Genomic DNA, 16,015 nt, shown 5'->3' on the forward strand with positions numbered 1-16,015 from the left:
ATAACCCTTTGATTAGCATGAGAAAGGGTAATTTGACGTGTCTAGTAGAGTTAAAGAGTTGATGATAAGACAAGGAGTCCAGTCACAAGGACACATCACTAGTGATGAAGGAAAGGAATTCATCCTTTTCCGTTGGCAAAGGAAAACTTAATCTGAGTTGGGATAGAAAAGAAAATTTTTCTATTTTTTTTTATTTGAGAAGAGAGATAGACACATAATCAATCATTGTATCATCATAGTTTTTTGTCATATGACACAATGATTGATTTATGTATCAATCTCTCTCTCCTCAAAATCAAAAAAATAAAATTGAACTTTTCTTTCCTTTTCTATCTATTTCTTGCCAACAAAACATAGCCTCAGGCTAATGTCTCGAATACATACAAGAATAGAAAAAAACATTTTTGAAAAAAAAAAATATATATATATATATATAAAGTCATTACTTTATTTTTATCCATTTCTTGCATTCCAAACATAGCCTTAATGACATGAAAAAGGAAACCATGCATTGCCCAAAGCACAAAGCAAGGCCGAGGGTGACCTTGAGAGCGCAAGAGGATTAAAGTGAAACAAAGAACATAGAACCAAGACTCTAGTGTTGATAAAGAATGGATTATATAATCTGAGAGTAGCTAGAAAATTGGCAGAATTGATGAACAGTTCTAGTAATATAAGATATGATAACAGACTGAAGTGCTTTAAACAAGTCCTGCCATCAAAATGTGGAGAACAGTTCTCATGATCAGCAATGGAACTCCACTTGCTGCAGCTAATTCACTAGTCCTTCGAGACTCTGTCTCCCCACAATATGAATGAATTTTCAGATTGTTTTAATCCTTGAGATGCTTGAGAAAGCACCAGCTTCCATTATTTGGGGTGACCATTCTCCAGTGGAACTCCACTTGCTGAAATTAATTCAGAAGTTCTTCAATACCTGTCTCCACAATATGACTCTGAACTTTCAGATTGCTTTTTTCCTTGAGATGCTTGAGAAAGCCCCAGCTTCCAATTATTTGGGGTGACCATTCTCCAGCGAATTCATATTGAGATTCTGCAAAAAAATTGAAGCTTCATCATTTCAATGTATCAAGCCAAACCCAACTTGTCTTGTTTTTGGGTAGAAAGAGCCATCACATTAAGCTATCCACTCTCCAGGAGGAGAAGCCCCAAAAATTGCCTAGGGAAGGTCACTTGAGACTTGAGAGGTTTGTTGAGAAAACTCTTTTCAACAGACAGAGTTCAATGCATAATGACTAAATTTGAACACTACTGTCAAAGGATGAATTGCCTAGGGTTGGGAGTTTTATTGGCAAAACTCTTCTCAACAGACCAAGTTCATTGCATAACAACTGAACTTAGACATTATTTTCAATGGATGAAATTAGACTTTTCAAAAAGTTATCCACTACAAAGCATCCAAACCGGATAACAAATCAAATAAACCTCAAATTTAGGCAGCAAAGGAATATTCATATATTGAAAACCCAAAAGCTTAATACCCAAGAAGTAAGATCCAACACAGTTTTGTGGTTTAAGATTTGACTTCAACCCTGATAAAGAAATTAATCCAGATTCCTGGAGTAAGCGGGGGGGATCCACCCCCTCAAAAAAATAAAAAAGATAAACATTCTGTTTCTTCCTTGTTACTACAGAAAGGGAGCTTAAATATTATCGGATGTCTTCTAACCTCTAGGCTCTAGTGTATCTTTCAGAAATTTCCAAAAGAAAAATTCGATCATTGGCAGAATTCTCCCAAAAATTAGAGCCTAATTTTCCATATCCAATTTCAACCATTAGTCCTGGAAGAACCCAAAAAAAGTTGGAAACTAACACCTAGGAAAGGCGCAAATGGAACTTCTTGCAATTATCAACTTGAGGGTTGAATTTTTAAGAATTTCTCTAACTACATCATTTGAGAAAATAGATTTCAACTTCTTTAAATCCCATTCACCAGACCCCTAAGATAGTCTAAAGGATGGGAGGGAAGGAATCCAGCCATCCAGGGGTCAGTCTATATATCAACCACCCAACCATTACCTGGATTACAACAAATTATGTTCCTCAAGACTAGAATCACCAAGTAGTACCAGTCAATGTATGTAAAGCAATTATAGGGCAAGTTTCCCTCAAAGGGAAAAAAAAAGGGGGGACAAATTCCTAGACCTACTAGATTAAAAAAAAAGAAAAAAGATTCTCCAACCTAATTTCAGTAAGGCTCCAGCTTGTTTCAACAGGGGGGAAAATCTGGGACGAAAATGGTGGTATTCTTGTCATTTGTCTATTTTTTGGATTGTTTATGACAATGAAGCATATTTAGGTTTTTCATTGAGTGAGGAAAAGAATCCATCCAATGGGATTGGTGTCTTCCATGGATGGCAATTACATCCTTGACCAAGATACCACCATTTTTTTCAGCAAATAACATTCACAGAAATAACTTGGAAGTTATTGTCCAAAATTTTAATTGCATTTTAGTTACAATTTCTGATTTTTGTAGCCCTATAAAATTTCCTATAAAATATATTCTGTTGATTCAACCAGAGCCTAACAGACCCAAGTTACTGAGAAGGATGAAAAGTTGGAGACTGCAAAGCATGTGATTTATTCCAATTTCCAACCATGTGATTGGCTAGAAGCAACTATGGAGCTTGGGTTGTTTGGATGACCGATAAAAAGGGTCTACTCTGAACTAAGATACTATTTTCAAACAGCAAATATATTTTTTTCTAGGCCCTGCTTTATGAGTAAAGACAATATAAAGTATACACATATTGACAGAAATCTAATTTGTTATACTAAAATCATTTGCAATCTTTGAACAAAAAAAAATCTGAAATGACTAGAAACATGATTGCCCTCAAAGCTCCCTGTGCAGAGTAATCGAGTAAAAGTTTGAATTCCTAGCCACAACACTTTCATGAATTCTGGTCAACTAAGACTATACTGGATTTAACTTGATCATACACAATCTTGGTCACACAAGATCACATTTATAGTACACATCAGAGTATGCTCATCAGATGTGATAAGAGTTGCAAGCCCTTATGAATATCTATCATTTTATTTATTATTTTCTTCCATGACATGGGTCTTCAGTGCATGATTCTTTTTTTTTTTTTTTTATTACAGTGGAAAATGTGTTTTCTTTCCTCCATGGAACAGAGGAATGTCATGGTTTTTCCAAGGGAAGTCTCAGATGACTGAGTACATGTCTGAACCTGATCAATGCAGGTTGGGGCTACACTTGCTGCCTTCAATTTGGCCCAATCTGCACTCAAATGGGCCATTAAAGCAACCAAACTTGGAATGAGTAAATAGTATTCAATTCCCTCCTTAACTAGAACTTCTCCTAAATTAAAAACCATAAAATAACCATGTAGGCTTCGTTAGGGTGCAAGGGGAATTAAAGGGAAGGGAAGGGAAAATTTTCAAACCTAAAAAAGAAACTTTTGTAATCATTACCCCATGTGATTGTATAACCTACATAAATTTCTTACCATATCTAGTAAAGATACATTTTAGATGTAATGTTTATTTTACATTTTAAACCAAAGGGAAATGGGTGCAAAGTAAAGTGAAATTTAATAACCAAATATAGAATGATTTGAAGTTAGATATATTGTCACATGGTGTCACATGGGGTAATGATGAAAAAAGTTCCATTTTTAAGTATGAAAATTTCACTTCGCTTCCCTTTATTTCCCCTTGCAACCAAACGGAGCCGTAAGGTTTTCTCCGGTCTGATCAGACATCACAAATGCAAATTAAGGTTTCTCTAATATGATCAAGCATCTTACTGATAAACGATTAATATAGATTTCCTTTCCCTTTCAAATGATACAGCACCAAGATCATATTCACAGCAACCAGCGGATGATACAGCCATGATAACCAGTCAGGAAAAAACAATATTTTTACACCCATATATTTTGGGTTAAATGCTTCTAAACCTCCTAGCTTCTTACATGATTTTGCTCCAATTTTACCTAAATTTGTACTCAGCAAAACAATATGCATTCAGCATAGAAGAAACATTTTCAACTTTGGATAGATCTTCATTCTACATAACCATTATTCAATATTCCAATTCAAGTAGGCACAGTTGGTTAACAAGGCAGCAAAACCAAAAACAAATAATTGCATACTTCCTGATGCCTAGCCCGAAACGCAAACTCGGATGAAATATTAAAGAAAATAACCATAGTTGCCACGTTATGGAAACTTGGCTGAAACAGTAAACTTGGCCACTACTCTAATATAGAGTTACCATTCTGCAAATCAAAGGGAAGAAAATGTGGTGTAGGCCCTAGCATGGCCCAACTGTGTCTCAACCCAACCTCTAAAGGCCTAATTTGATGGGCACTTTGAGAATGAACTAGCCAGTTACAAACAACCCAAGTCCACATAGGCCAATACAGCAAGCCATTATGTCCGAGTAGAAAATGACCTTTGAGATACTTTAGAGGGTCTTTTCAGTAATTTTTTGTAATTCTAAATATGCTTAGGGAAAAAAATTGGATTATTAATATGAAATCAAAATCAGTACTTAATTAGTTGAATCTGGATTTGGGTTTATGTTTTGACTGTCTCAAATGGTATATTACTCTTGGGAAAATTTTCTAAGTTTTTAAGGTCATAAATGAATCTCCCTAATAAGAATGAATCTGGAAAAGAGACTTATGGAATTTTATTATTTCTCAGCAGAAAATATGCTCTGTTGAAGTTCAGTAGACCTCCTAGACTGTTGAACAGACCCACCCCAACTGGTTGAGTTTCGTCTGAGTTTTTTTCTAGTCACAGGTTCCCCCTGCATCAACATTAGAAATACACATGCAAAAAAGAAAGAAGAAGAGGGTTTACAGAGATAGATAAAGGGGGGGGGGCAGGTGAAGGGATGAAGGGAGAGAGAGGACAAAGAAAGAAGAAGAAAATAAAACTACAGAGCAGCAGCTTCTAGCAAGATAACTGTGATGTCTGATCCAGAGTGAGAAAGAAAGGGAGAAAGGAGAAGAAAAAGAAAATACGAAAAATGAAAAACTAAGATGCAAAAGGAGACGAAGAGCAAGAGACAGACCCCTAAGCATTGGGACACCTTTGTTTAACCTTTTTGATTGAAATCATAGCAGAGAAAAGAGGCAACAGAAATGAATGTCAATGAAAGGTTTTACCCTGTTTTCTTTGTCACATGCATTTTTCTCCGTAGAGAAGCAAAAAGTCATTCTGAATCCACTATTCAAGGGTTGTGCATGCTCCTCACTATAATATATCCAAACTAAGCGCGCTTACAGAATGTTATTGATTAGAGGGGTGAAACTGCAACCTAGAAAAGGAGTTTGGAGGGATGTCTCAAAGAATCTAAACCGCAGCCCATTATTTATGCTTTCTTGAGCAAGGGCACCTTATTGCATTCTCAGTGAACAGCACTGAGAGCACAAAAGTTTCACCAAAAACATAAGATAATCATGATCCACATCATCACCAACAACATAATATAATCATGAACCGCATCAATCACTGAAAGATTCAAAACTCCTCACAAAGCTTCAACCATACAGGTAAGCAGTTATCACACTCAATTATGAAGGCCAATGAATGTAAGAAGCAAAACATGAAAAAAGCTCATGATACTCATTACACCAGACTCCACCGCCTTCACCATAGTTTCTGCAGAATGAGCATCTGTACTTGCGTTGCAATTTATTGGAGAAGTATTTTTCCATTCAAATATCAGAGTATTTTCAAAGGAGTAGCTAGGTCAAAGATCTGCGTGGGCGAGCCTTGGCGCAACGGTTAAGCTGCGCTACTGCAACCATCAGGTTGCGGGTTTGAAACATGCAAACAGCCTCTCAGTGAAGCGGGGGTAAGGTTGCGTACATTTGCCCCTCCCAGACCCTGCAGTAGTGGGAGCCTCATGCACTGGGATACCCTGTTTTTTTTTAGCTGGATCAGAGAAGCCTAGGCAATTAAATATGTATTTTCTCTGAAGCTAAGCAAGAACTATTGGCCATAATCATACTACCAACAACATTCCACTAATGATTGATTTTATACTTTAGCTGAAAGATAAGGTCCTCCTGAGTTGATGATGCACAAAACTGAATGAGGGCTGATTTTTCTGGTTGGATGTGGAAACTAAACTAAGACACTAATGGGGCCTCAGCAAAAATGTAGTTTTGGGTGGGCCAATCTCTCTAGTCCTGGTTTTGAGTTATATCTCTCGAGGTTATGTTGGAAACATGAGAAATGGTAATGATAGAAACTTGAAGTTTTGGAGGTGTAAGTGACTTAAACTAGTTTAGAATTTTGTTTCCATGCCCAAATGAACATCCCTAGCAAAGTAAAAAAGAAATTTGACTCTCAAGATTTGATCAACTCACACATATAAGATTATGGTTCAAAAAGGGAATCCAGAAATTAGAGTATCATCTTGAAGTCGACAATCCAGAACGTGCTTGAGAGTATATGTTTCATTTTTAATGAGATTTCTAAGGAGATAGTCATCAATCACGTGCATTGTTTCCTAATCAGGACTCTTTCCTGGTTGCAGACTGGCTGTGGATGTTACACAATAATTGAAACCAGAAAGATCTTTTGTGCAATTACTCCTTCCGTGGATGCTTTCCAAAACACAAATGATGATTTCTCATAAAAGCTGAACTTCGAAGATACTGGCTTGCCTAGTTGTAAAGTCTGTAGGGCTTCATACCCTAGAATTGGGTTCAAGTCCTGTCTTTAACTGCTAACAATCAATATGTTACCTGCTCGCTAATGTCCTCCCATTCATTCAGGAAAAGAAAGGAAAATGTAAAGATTTGATTTAGAACTTTCTTCAGGTTTAGATCCTAAGACCCTGATAGAAAGAGTTCATAGATATAAAGCAAAATGTACGGGATTGTTTCCTGACAGAGTTTAAGATCCTTGGCTTCAAATCAGTTAACTAACGTTTAAGTGCTTAGAGGGTTTAGCAAAAGCAGGAGCATCTTAGAGTAGCACACTGGGGCAGATAACCATAACAAGGTAGGCAGACATCTTCTGCCCATCTGAGTTCCATGAGATTATTGTGAATACAGCTTAGCAGTTCACGTATGAAAATCCTCTTCAGTATAACTGCATTGGAGATTGGCTTAGACATGATCAAACATCTTTTGGAGCATTAACATTTATTGGATAGTATAATCAAATTTAGCCTACCACGTCCTACCTTCAAAGCATTTTTCAATACTGTACATGTAGTCATGAAGTCATCATATTTCAGCTCTTGTGTTTCAAAAGTATATATTGAAAACAAAAGTACATTTATTAACCTGAGTAAAGTTTTGGCTTTCTACTTGTCTTTAAGACCATTCTTTAAAATACAAAGCTGTTTTCCTGTCCTCGTAAGTTTTCTATAACAGCATACAACTCAAAATTATTCCATACAATCTCTCCAGTAAATAGAAAATTAGGTTGTAAAGGGGGAAAAAAAAATTGAAGACAAAATTTTCAAGTCTGCAATAAAAATGACAAGAAAACGCACCTTTGTTACCTCCATATTTAGGCATGATTTCAGATCATAAAACAATTTAACAGACATCATATACTATCTGTTAGGCTGCTACTGTAGTTCATTTGTCAATTTTGGAAGAGTTCTCTTCAAAAGGTGAAATGACCTAGGTTGATTTTCAAGTGAAACCTCTCCACCGTAACTTTTAATTTTCAACTTATTCTGAGGTTCCCATCTTTATTTTGATATGATATCAAGTTCCCCAATGTTTCTGCACAGTAACTAAGAATTTCACTATTTCTTTGCTGGGTCATGCTCCATTATCGATCATTATCCACCAATTAGGGAGAACTTAAAACAATAACCTTTACTTGAGAAGAATGCGAACGTATACTTATAAAACAAAAACATTTACATGAGCATCATCAAACAAGAAAATGTAGATACTTTCTCAAAAGTGTGAAGTGAACATTTTACAAGTTATCATCCCTGCTGCCTTCCTCAGACCCAGTTTCTGGTCTGGGAGATTCTGTCATACTTTTGTACGATTTCAACAGTTCAGGTAGTTCCTTCTCGTACTTCATTACAAACTTCTTCAAGAACTTAACTTCAGTCATCTTCAGTACCTTGCCCAATCTTTCTTTCTCGAACAGACCCTTGGAGGAAAGAACTCCAAGAACAAGACACTTTGGAATAACTTTCTTCTCCAAACTTTGGTGTAAAAGTTCTGAATTCTCGACAATATCCACAGCTGTCCAATCCAATTTGTTCATATAGAAATTCAAATGGGTCCTGATAATATTCTCAGAACGAGTCAAATAACCAGGTTGCTTTCTGAACAGAGAGAGAATCTCATTCTCCAACCATCCAAAACTCCTGAAAACCTCCAATTTCGCTTCCCAGGTAGGCTTATTCATCTGTGCAAATGCTTGGAATCCCTGAACAAACAGGGAACTTGAGGTGTCAAAACCCATTTGCTTGGTTTGCAGTAGCTTCTCCTTAAACCGGCTAGCTTTCCAAGTTAACAACTGAGGTCGTCGTAATATTAGCTCTGAAAGGATGGAATCAGGTAAGCCCTGTTCGCGCAAGATCTCAATATTTGGACCCATTAACTCAGGGACCCCCTTCAGCAATCTCAAGCGACCCAGAATGACAGCCATATCTTCATCGCTGTGAATGAAATTCTTAAGGAAGTTGACCAAAGGGATAACATGGTCTTCCAAGCTGCAATCCAAAATGCTTGGGTCCCTGCAGAGGATATTTGCAAGATTGGGACCTGAAATCCCCATTTTAGAGAAAAATTCTAATTTGGGTTGTAAGGTATTGTCAGGATCAGCAAAGAGCAGTGATGGGTACATGGTAATGAGCTTTGAGATTTGGGGTTTGGGCAATTCATAGGTGTCAAAGAGTGCAAGGACTGTCTCAGATCTGCTGGTGCTGTTGGTTCTGATAAAAGCCTTTTGAAAGGCTTTAAGAGATAAATCTGGGGACAATCCAGAAGGTTGGATTTTGGCATTTGAGATGGATCTTAGAGATGGGTCTTGAAGAATAGGGATTTTGGTTGATGAATCACTGCCCACTATGATCTGCAGTAGTTTCTTGCAAAATGAACGAAACATTTGAGGCTTCAACGATATGAATGCGATCGACGACTTACAGGGATTCCTGGACGGTTTTCAAATCATGTTTTCCCGAATCAGTCTAACATCTTCAGGCACAAACATCTTCAAGAACCATTTTGAGTTATGTCCGAGCCTTGCCCTATACTGCATTTCTTCAACAGGGAAAAACCACGGTCAGGGTTTAAAAATCTCGGAATCCGATCCGGATCTAGATCGATTCCCGATCAAAATCGGACCAACCAGAATTAGGGTTAACTTGGCTGGTTCGAATCCAAATAGAGGGCATATGACACATCTTACAAGGGTGTGTTATATTAATTTGTGTCTTATGAGGGGTGTCACCATGCAATTTTGAAATTAAGTTAACTTTGTGCAAATCTTCTACCCTTTCATATCGTCGCATGGCCATGGATCCTCATAAAGCGATGGCGCAGAATATGGAATTGGTGCTATCCCATATTTTTCCTTTTGTTTCACCAATAATTTCAAGTGACTAGAGAGGACTCGTAGTCAATTTTACATTTGACTACAAGGCAAATTTCTTGGTTAATTTTAGTGACATAATGGCTTACCTTCTCAAGTATGTTCATGCATCTTTTGTAGTTCTGAATTTTTCAATGTTTTATTTTATGTGCTCCAATTTCAAGAGCGAAAAGATGTTCCAAAGTTATAAAAGCGAAACAAGTACCACTAAAATGCGAAATTTATTGGAAAAATACAAAGGATGGGGGATACTTAAATATCCTTAGTAACTTATAATCCTTCTAACAAAAGTAGGTCTCTCTCTCTCTCAATCCTTGAATTCACATTCTAAAAAACGATTTGTATATAATGTAATTCAAATGCTTGATACCATGATCTAATGGATCAAATGTCGAAGATGCTTCTTTGTTATCCACCCTCTTGACCGATAGATGTCTGTGTGATGGAATGAATATCATGAATGGTGGAGAGAGTGTTTTCGACTTTAACTAGTAGAAGGAGAGAAATAATGATCATGGATGGGTAAACAAGTGAACCCTTATGGCCTAGTGAAGGAAAACTTTCTCCTTGTTTTTAACCCAACAAAAAATAAAAAATCCACTAAAGCAAGCTTATCTTAATGGCCCTAGCATATTTGCCATGTAGCATGTTGAATGAGAAAACAAGTGGCCAAAAAAAAAAAAAAAACAAAATTGATTGCTGAGAGGATGCATAGGCCTACCAATGGGGTTCATGGACATACATGGAAGGTAAGTGTATGTATGATAGGGCATATTGATTTCGGTTTCACACTTGACCACTCTGGACATTGACTTGTCTATCCAAGACATCGACCCATATATCTACAACAACAACAAACACAGCCTTATCCCAACTTAATGGGGTAGGTTACATGGATCCAAACAAAAAAAATCGGGCATACTGAGGTCTAAAAGGGGGGGGGGGATAAAGAGATGGGGAAAAGAGGAATGAGGAATGAAATGAGAAATACAAAAATGAAAAATGACAAATGAAAGATGTAACATAAAAGGAAAAATGAAATATGTAAGAGGAATGAGGCACAGCCCAATAAGTCAGGATAATCTTAGGTAAATGAGGTTTGCTACATGGATCCTTACCCTCCAATAGGTTCTATCCAAGGTCATATTTGGTACAAGACCGAGACTATGCATGTCCTCCCTCACAACTTCTCCTATCAACCCATCTATCTAATGTTAAGAATTGCCACATCCTCCTATTGTATGACAGAACTAAGAGTCCCTGCAAAGGAGATTACCCTTGCTCCACCCATCAAGATAAGCATCCCTTAATGATCTACACAATTTTGCCATATGACTAGATGATCTGGCAATTCCAAGCACTAGAGACAGTAACGGTCAAGATAAGCAACTAGCCAAATTTCAGATTCAAACTCAACCATATACTCTCCTGTGTATTGGTATGCATCCACATGTATATGCGCACACCTACAAACTCTTTAAGTCTTGATCCAAATCAAGATCAAGGTCAATCAACTTCAGTTCCTTATTGTAAAAGCATCAGTCCTTCCCCACCATGTGATGAGATCTGGTCTAATTCCTTCATTAGGCATCCTTTCAAACAATCTCAAGCTGTTTCCAAATCACTCCATTCCAGACCCATTAATGAACATATTATAAATGCAACCATCTCCTCAGAAATGGCTTTGTTTCCTCTGCGAGACCCAGAGCCTCTGCAATAAGAATTACCTGTCTAGTTGCACAGCTCTCCAGACTGAACAGAACCATAGCTGATCCAGGTCGCCAAGGATGAAATTGCTTTGGCCGCATGACCCCTTCCCACTACTCCGACCGTTAGGTCTTCATTATCTTTGACCAATGTGTTGAGGTTTAAATCCACAGGGAGCAACAAGAAATATGCTGGACATGCTTCTGTTTTATTGGTGAATGGAAGTCCAAAGTCAGGGTATGCCAACATTAAGGCAGACTCAACATCTTCCAAGCACACACACAGAGAGCAAAGAACCTCCTGCAGAACTATATGTGCAGTCAAGTGAAAACATTCTCATACACAGAAGGATAGATGGACAGACCTCAACTGGTAGGAATTTGACAACATTATCCACTCAACTTCTCTGATTGTCCCTGTATGGCTCCTCACGTTCTTCTATGGTCAAGAAGCAATAAACATAATAACACTAAAAGAAGAAGGATTCATAAAGCTGAATCATCCTATAGCACATGTCTAGTTTTTTTTAGGTCCCTCCCTATGCCATGCAAAGAGGTAATCAATGAAGGAAGATGTCTTGAAAGGAACTAAGAAAGAACAGTGAATAAAACCCTGAGGCAGGGCTGAAGCTATTAATAACTTATTGATCTATTGATCCATACGGGAGAGGGAAAAGGAGTGAATTCTATTGGTTGCTTTCTGATGACTATGGTTCATGATTGCAATGGTTTGAAATGGAAACCCAGTAACTATCCCGTAACCTACAGAAACAGCCACTCAGACCAGATAATCTTAAGATTACAAAGTATCCTAGCTACCAATGTGGAGTTAGCCCCATTGAGGGACAGTGAAAATTAGAGTCAGGTATGAATAAAACTAAATTAAAATTCTTCTTGAAAAGGTAAGTATATAAAAAATTAGACAACAAATAAGCAAAATGTGACAATGTGCTGGCTCTGGGATGAAAGTTGTCTTGTCGACAGTTTGGCGTCGCAGGATGTAATTTCCTGGAGCGTAATCATCATGGCATAGATATAGAAATCATGGAGTGCGGTAGACTTGAAATCAAATTGTTCTCAGAATGGCAGGGAAACGGCACCAATCCGAATGTGGTAACTTTACTTCCATGTGATTACCACACACAAAAAAATTGTTCTCAGAATGGCAGGGAAACGGCACCAATCCGAATGTGGTAACTTTACTTCCATGTGATTACCACACACAAAAAAAAAACTTTACTTCCATGTTATCATCTTGCCACATCACTGGCATAGTTGATAAGGATGGGAGTATTTCTATACATGAGAATAAACTTCTCACAGTATTGATCCTGGATTCGAACAATATAAATGCAAAAATTATGTTGTGGTAGAAATACTAAAGCAGTGAGATATTTTATTGAGGAAATGCCACAAGCCCTTATAGTGAGGATATGGGGATTTCTACTGACTTCCTAGTAGACAAAATGTAAACATCCATTAGAAACGTTAAAAAAAAATAAAAGAAGAAAAAGAACTAGCAGAGTTTCCATCTAAGCACAATTTGGAAGACTGGGTTCTACATCGTTGTTCAACCAGTCCTAACAGTGAGGATATGGAGATCTCTACTGATTTCTAGTAGACAAAATGTAAACATCCATTAGAAATGTTCAGCAAGCACAATTTGGAAGACTTGGGTTCTACATCTTTGTTCAACGAGACATTCTGAAGCTGGGAAGCAGGAAGATGTAGAATGAAACCAACATGACCTACGATCTATGTTGCAGCTTTGTTAAGTAGAGTAGAACATGAAGCTTTGTCAGTGGGCACAGGTCCCACAATGAAACCAGCATAATATACGATGTGCTAAATATCATATTGAAAGCAATTATGTTTCCCCAGTTTCAAGGTTCAAGCTACTAAGTTTTGTGAAGATAAAGAAAGTAGTTTAGAAGGCTAACACAGTGGAAAGATTAATGTAGGAAAATCACCTTCAACACCACTTTTATTCCAAATGATGAATCATTTCAGCTCAGAGATTGTTTCCACCATGGCTCTCCTGATAGAAAACAACCCTTTGAAAATATATTGTGTGAATAATTGAACCCAGATATCATTTCTATTTGCTACCATAGTAGAGGTTCTTTCACCAAAATTGCCAACCATCAAATTCTTAAGCCTCCCAACAAACCCAAAACAAAAAAAAACCTTTTAAACAATGGTTGTTTGATTGTATCTATACACTGGCATCAATAAAACAAACCAATTATGGAATTAAATAAGTGAGAATAAAACAATTTTATAATGATCTCAAGCACCACAATTTCCTTCAGGATGTCTCAAGGCTGTCCCTATGATTTCAATTTTTTTTCATTTAGACAAGGAACTAAGGACAATAAAGTATCTCTTACATTGGTCTAAAGCAACAATTAGTTGCCTAATCACCAAAAACCCCATGACTGTGCTGTGAAACATCTGTTTTTATTTCTCAAGAAACTTGTCAATGTAAGCGATCTAAAAATCAAGCTAACATATCCAGGGACTCTTGAAACTTGCCAGAAAGAATGAGAGAGGAAGCTTTTAATGAGAAAGCTATGCCTTTCTCCAAAGTCCAACCAAAATCTCTTACTGTACCATACACAAGACAACAAGTATGGTACAGTAGCTGGTTAGACAAGGTTTGACTGAACATCAATTTTGTTTCCCACAAAGAGATTGAAAGCAACCAAAATAGACCTCAACAGCAGCTGAATCTCCAAAAACATGACAATTGAAACTTGAAGTTCTCCCCACCTCTGATTCTTCAGTGATTTTCTTTTTCTGTTTCCTCAACATCCATCTTTCTTATTTCAGTTGGGAATTTTCAGCCTATATAGAAGATTGTAAAGCCCTGAAATCGATACTAATTGCTTAGGACCACCTTCTTCCTAAATCAGAATCTCCTAATACTGTCCATTTCAAAAGATTCAAATTCGGAACAACAAAATCTGCCATAAAAGTAATCGAATGGTTCATAATTGATGTTAAAACCAAATTCATACTCTTTGACATTGTTTCTTATTTGGGTTTCTTCAAAAATCAAAATTTAGGGCATTTAAGAACCACAAAATGGCCAAAGAAATTCATAACTGCACATCGAATCAAATATCCGTTTCTTCAATCAAAGAACAGCATCATCTCCCATAAACAATAATTTTTTAATCCTTACATCGATTCCCAAAAAAACAACTAGTTACATGTATTACCAGCCACGATCTCTATCTTTACGTTCGCGCTCCACCTGTTGCTTCTGCTTCTCAACAAGCTTATCAATGGCAGACTGAACAGAATCTCTACCCGCAATAATCAATCTGGTGATGACCTCAGGGTCCCTCTCAAACCGGGCTTCTTCGAATTCCTTCCGAGCGTTCTCTCTCAGAACATCTCGCCACAAGACACCACGAGAATCAGGCCAGACAAAGAATCGAGTAGCTCTTAAGACGTCTCTGTAGAGACTAAGAGCCTCTCTTCGTGTGCTGGTGAGGCGACGACGAGCTAAAAGCACGTCTTCTTCGTCATCGACGCTATTCTTGTCTTTCTTCACCAAGTGCCTCTCTAAGAGCTCTTCCAATGTGTCTGGGCCGTTGTGTAGAAGCTGACGATGAGTTGCAGGGTTGCATCTGATGGTGTTGACGGCCATGAGAACAGCGAATTTTCGCCATTTCTCAGCCCTAATTGCCATTTTCTCCCGATCACGTACTCTTCAGGTTTGGGGAAGTTGGAAAAGGCATGAACCAGAACCACCTCTCCATTTTAATTTTCTTCTCCTCCGCATCTCCAATTCTCCCCCATTGAGTATAGCTCGGTTCTTTTACCAAAACAAAAAAAAAAAAAGAGTATAGCTCGGTTCTCTCTCATTGTTCCCATTGGCTTCTTTCTATACACGTGTCAATTATTTGAGCTATGTAGACAGTAGAGGTATAACGCGATGGTGTTGGCAGTTCGTTGGATAGATCCTACATGAGTTCTACTGGATGATCACATGTCAAAAATAGATGATTCAAATAATCATATAGAAAGAACACCATCCGATTGTGCAGCGCACTCTACCCCTACACCCATACACAGGGGCGCACAAAATGATCGCCAACCACATACATAGTCATTTCCATCTTTTCATAGGATGCAACTGTCATTTTGTGAGCCCCTGTGTCTAGGCACAGGGCAGCATGTGTTGTGCGACTAGGGGGTGGTATTCTCTTTCCCTAATTTTTATTCAAAAAAAACCAATCACATAACCCATCATGAAAAGTAATGAATCCTAGGGAAAAAGAACTTTGTCCGACAGTGTGGCCAGCACTCTCATGAGTCTACCTAGGAGAGAAATAGATACATGGGATTACTGGCGTAGGCCACACTCCCGCACAGAAAATTGCTTCTCTAAATCCTATTTGTTAACTTTCAAAGGCAAATTATATACAATTTTTTTAATACTGAAAAAAATTTATACACAATTTTTTGACAAAAGATTATGTGGACGGTCATGTACCAAACCATTGAATGGACATGACCGTATACGGTACAAGGCTCTTCACCCCATCTAATAGTTTGGTGTATAACCTTACACCATGCACAGTTATGCATAAAATCTCTTTCCAAAAATTTTTAAATAAATTATTATTATCACAAAAATATGTTTTTTTTGGTGAATAAGAAATTCATTATCAAAAAGAAAGATGACTACAACAGCCCCCTAAAGA

The 16,015-nt window shown here is 37.5% G+C and overlaps 2 protein-coding genes across 2 annotated transcripts; both read right to left on the minus strand.

The window, feature by feature from the left end:
• Positions 1–889: 889 nt before the first annotated feature.
• On the minus strand, positions 890–9,201 carry LOC122670326. Its single transcript, XM_043867159.1, has 2 exons — positions 7,971–9,201; positions 890–1,054 (listed from the first exon to the last, which is right to left on the minus strand). Exons 1-2 carry the CDS (start codon positions 9,103–9,105, stop codon positions 915–917), a joined length of 1,275 nt encoding a protein of 424 aa, XP_043723094.1. The 5' UTR covers positions 9,106–9,201; the 3' UTR covers positions 890–914.
• Positions 9,202–13,356: 4,155 nt separating this feature from the next.
• On the minus strand, positions 13,357–15,067 carry LOC122670636. The gene is made up of 2 exons (XM_043867583.1): positions 14,508–15,067; positions 13,357–13,457 (listed from the first exon to the last, which is right to left on the minus strand). Exon 1 carries the CDS (start codon positions 14,995–14,997, stop codon positions 14,518–14,520), a length of 480 nt encoding a protein of 159 aa, XP_043723518.1. The 5' UTR covers positions 14,998–15,067; the 3' UTR covers positions 13,357–13,457; positions 14,508–14,517.
• Positions 15,068–16,015: the final 948 nt, after the last annotated feature.

Source organism: Telopea speciosissima, chromosome 8 (genome assembly GCF_018873765.1).
Source record: "Telopea speciosissima isolate NSW1024214 ecotype Mountain lineage chromosome 8, Tspe_v1, whole genome shotgun sequence".
Classification (NCBI taxonomy): Eukaryota; Viridiplantae; Streptophyta; class Magnoliopsida; order Proteales; family Proteaceae; genus Telopea; species Telopea speciosissima.

Coding starts and splice junctions, on each gene's coding strand:
- LOC122670326 (XM_043867159.1), bottom strand. CDS start 9,105: ATGTTTCGTTCATTTTGCAAGAAACTACTGCAGATCATAGTGGGCAGT. Junction 1,055..7,970: donor TGAGGAAGGCAGCAGGGATG/ATAACTTGTAAA, acceptor ATTTTTTTGCAG/AATCTCAATATGAATTCGCT.
- LOC122670636 (XM_043867583.1), bottom strand. CDS start 14,997: ATGGCAATTAGGGCTGAGAAATGGCGAAAATTCGCTGTTCTCATGGCC.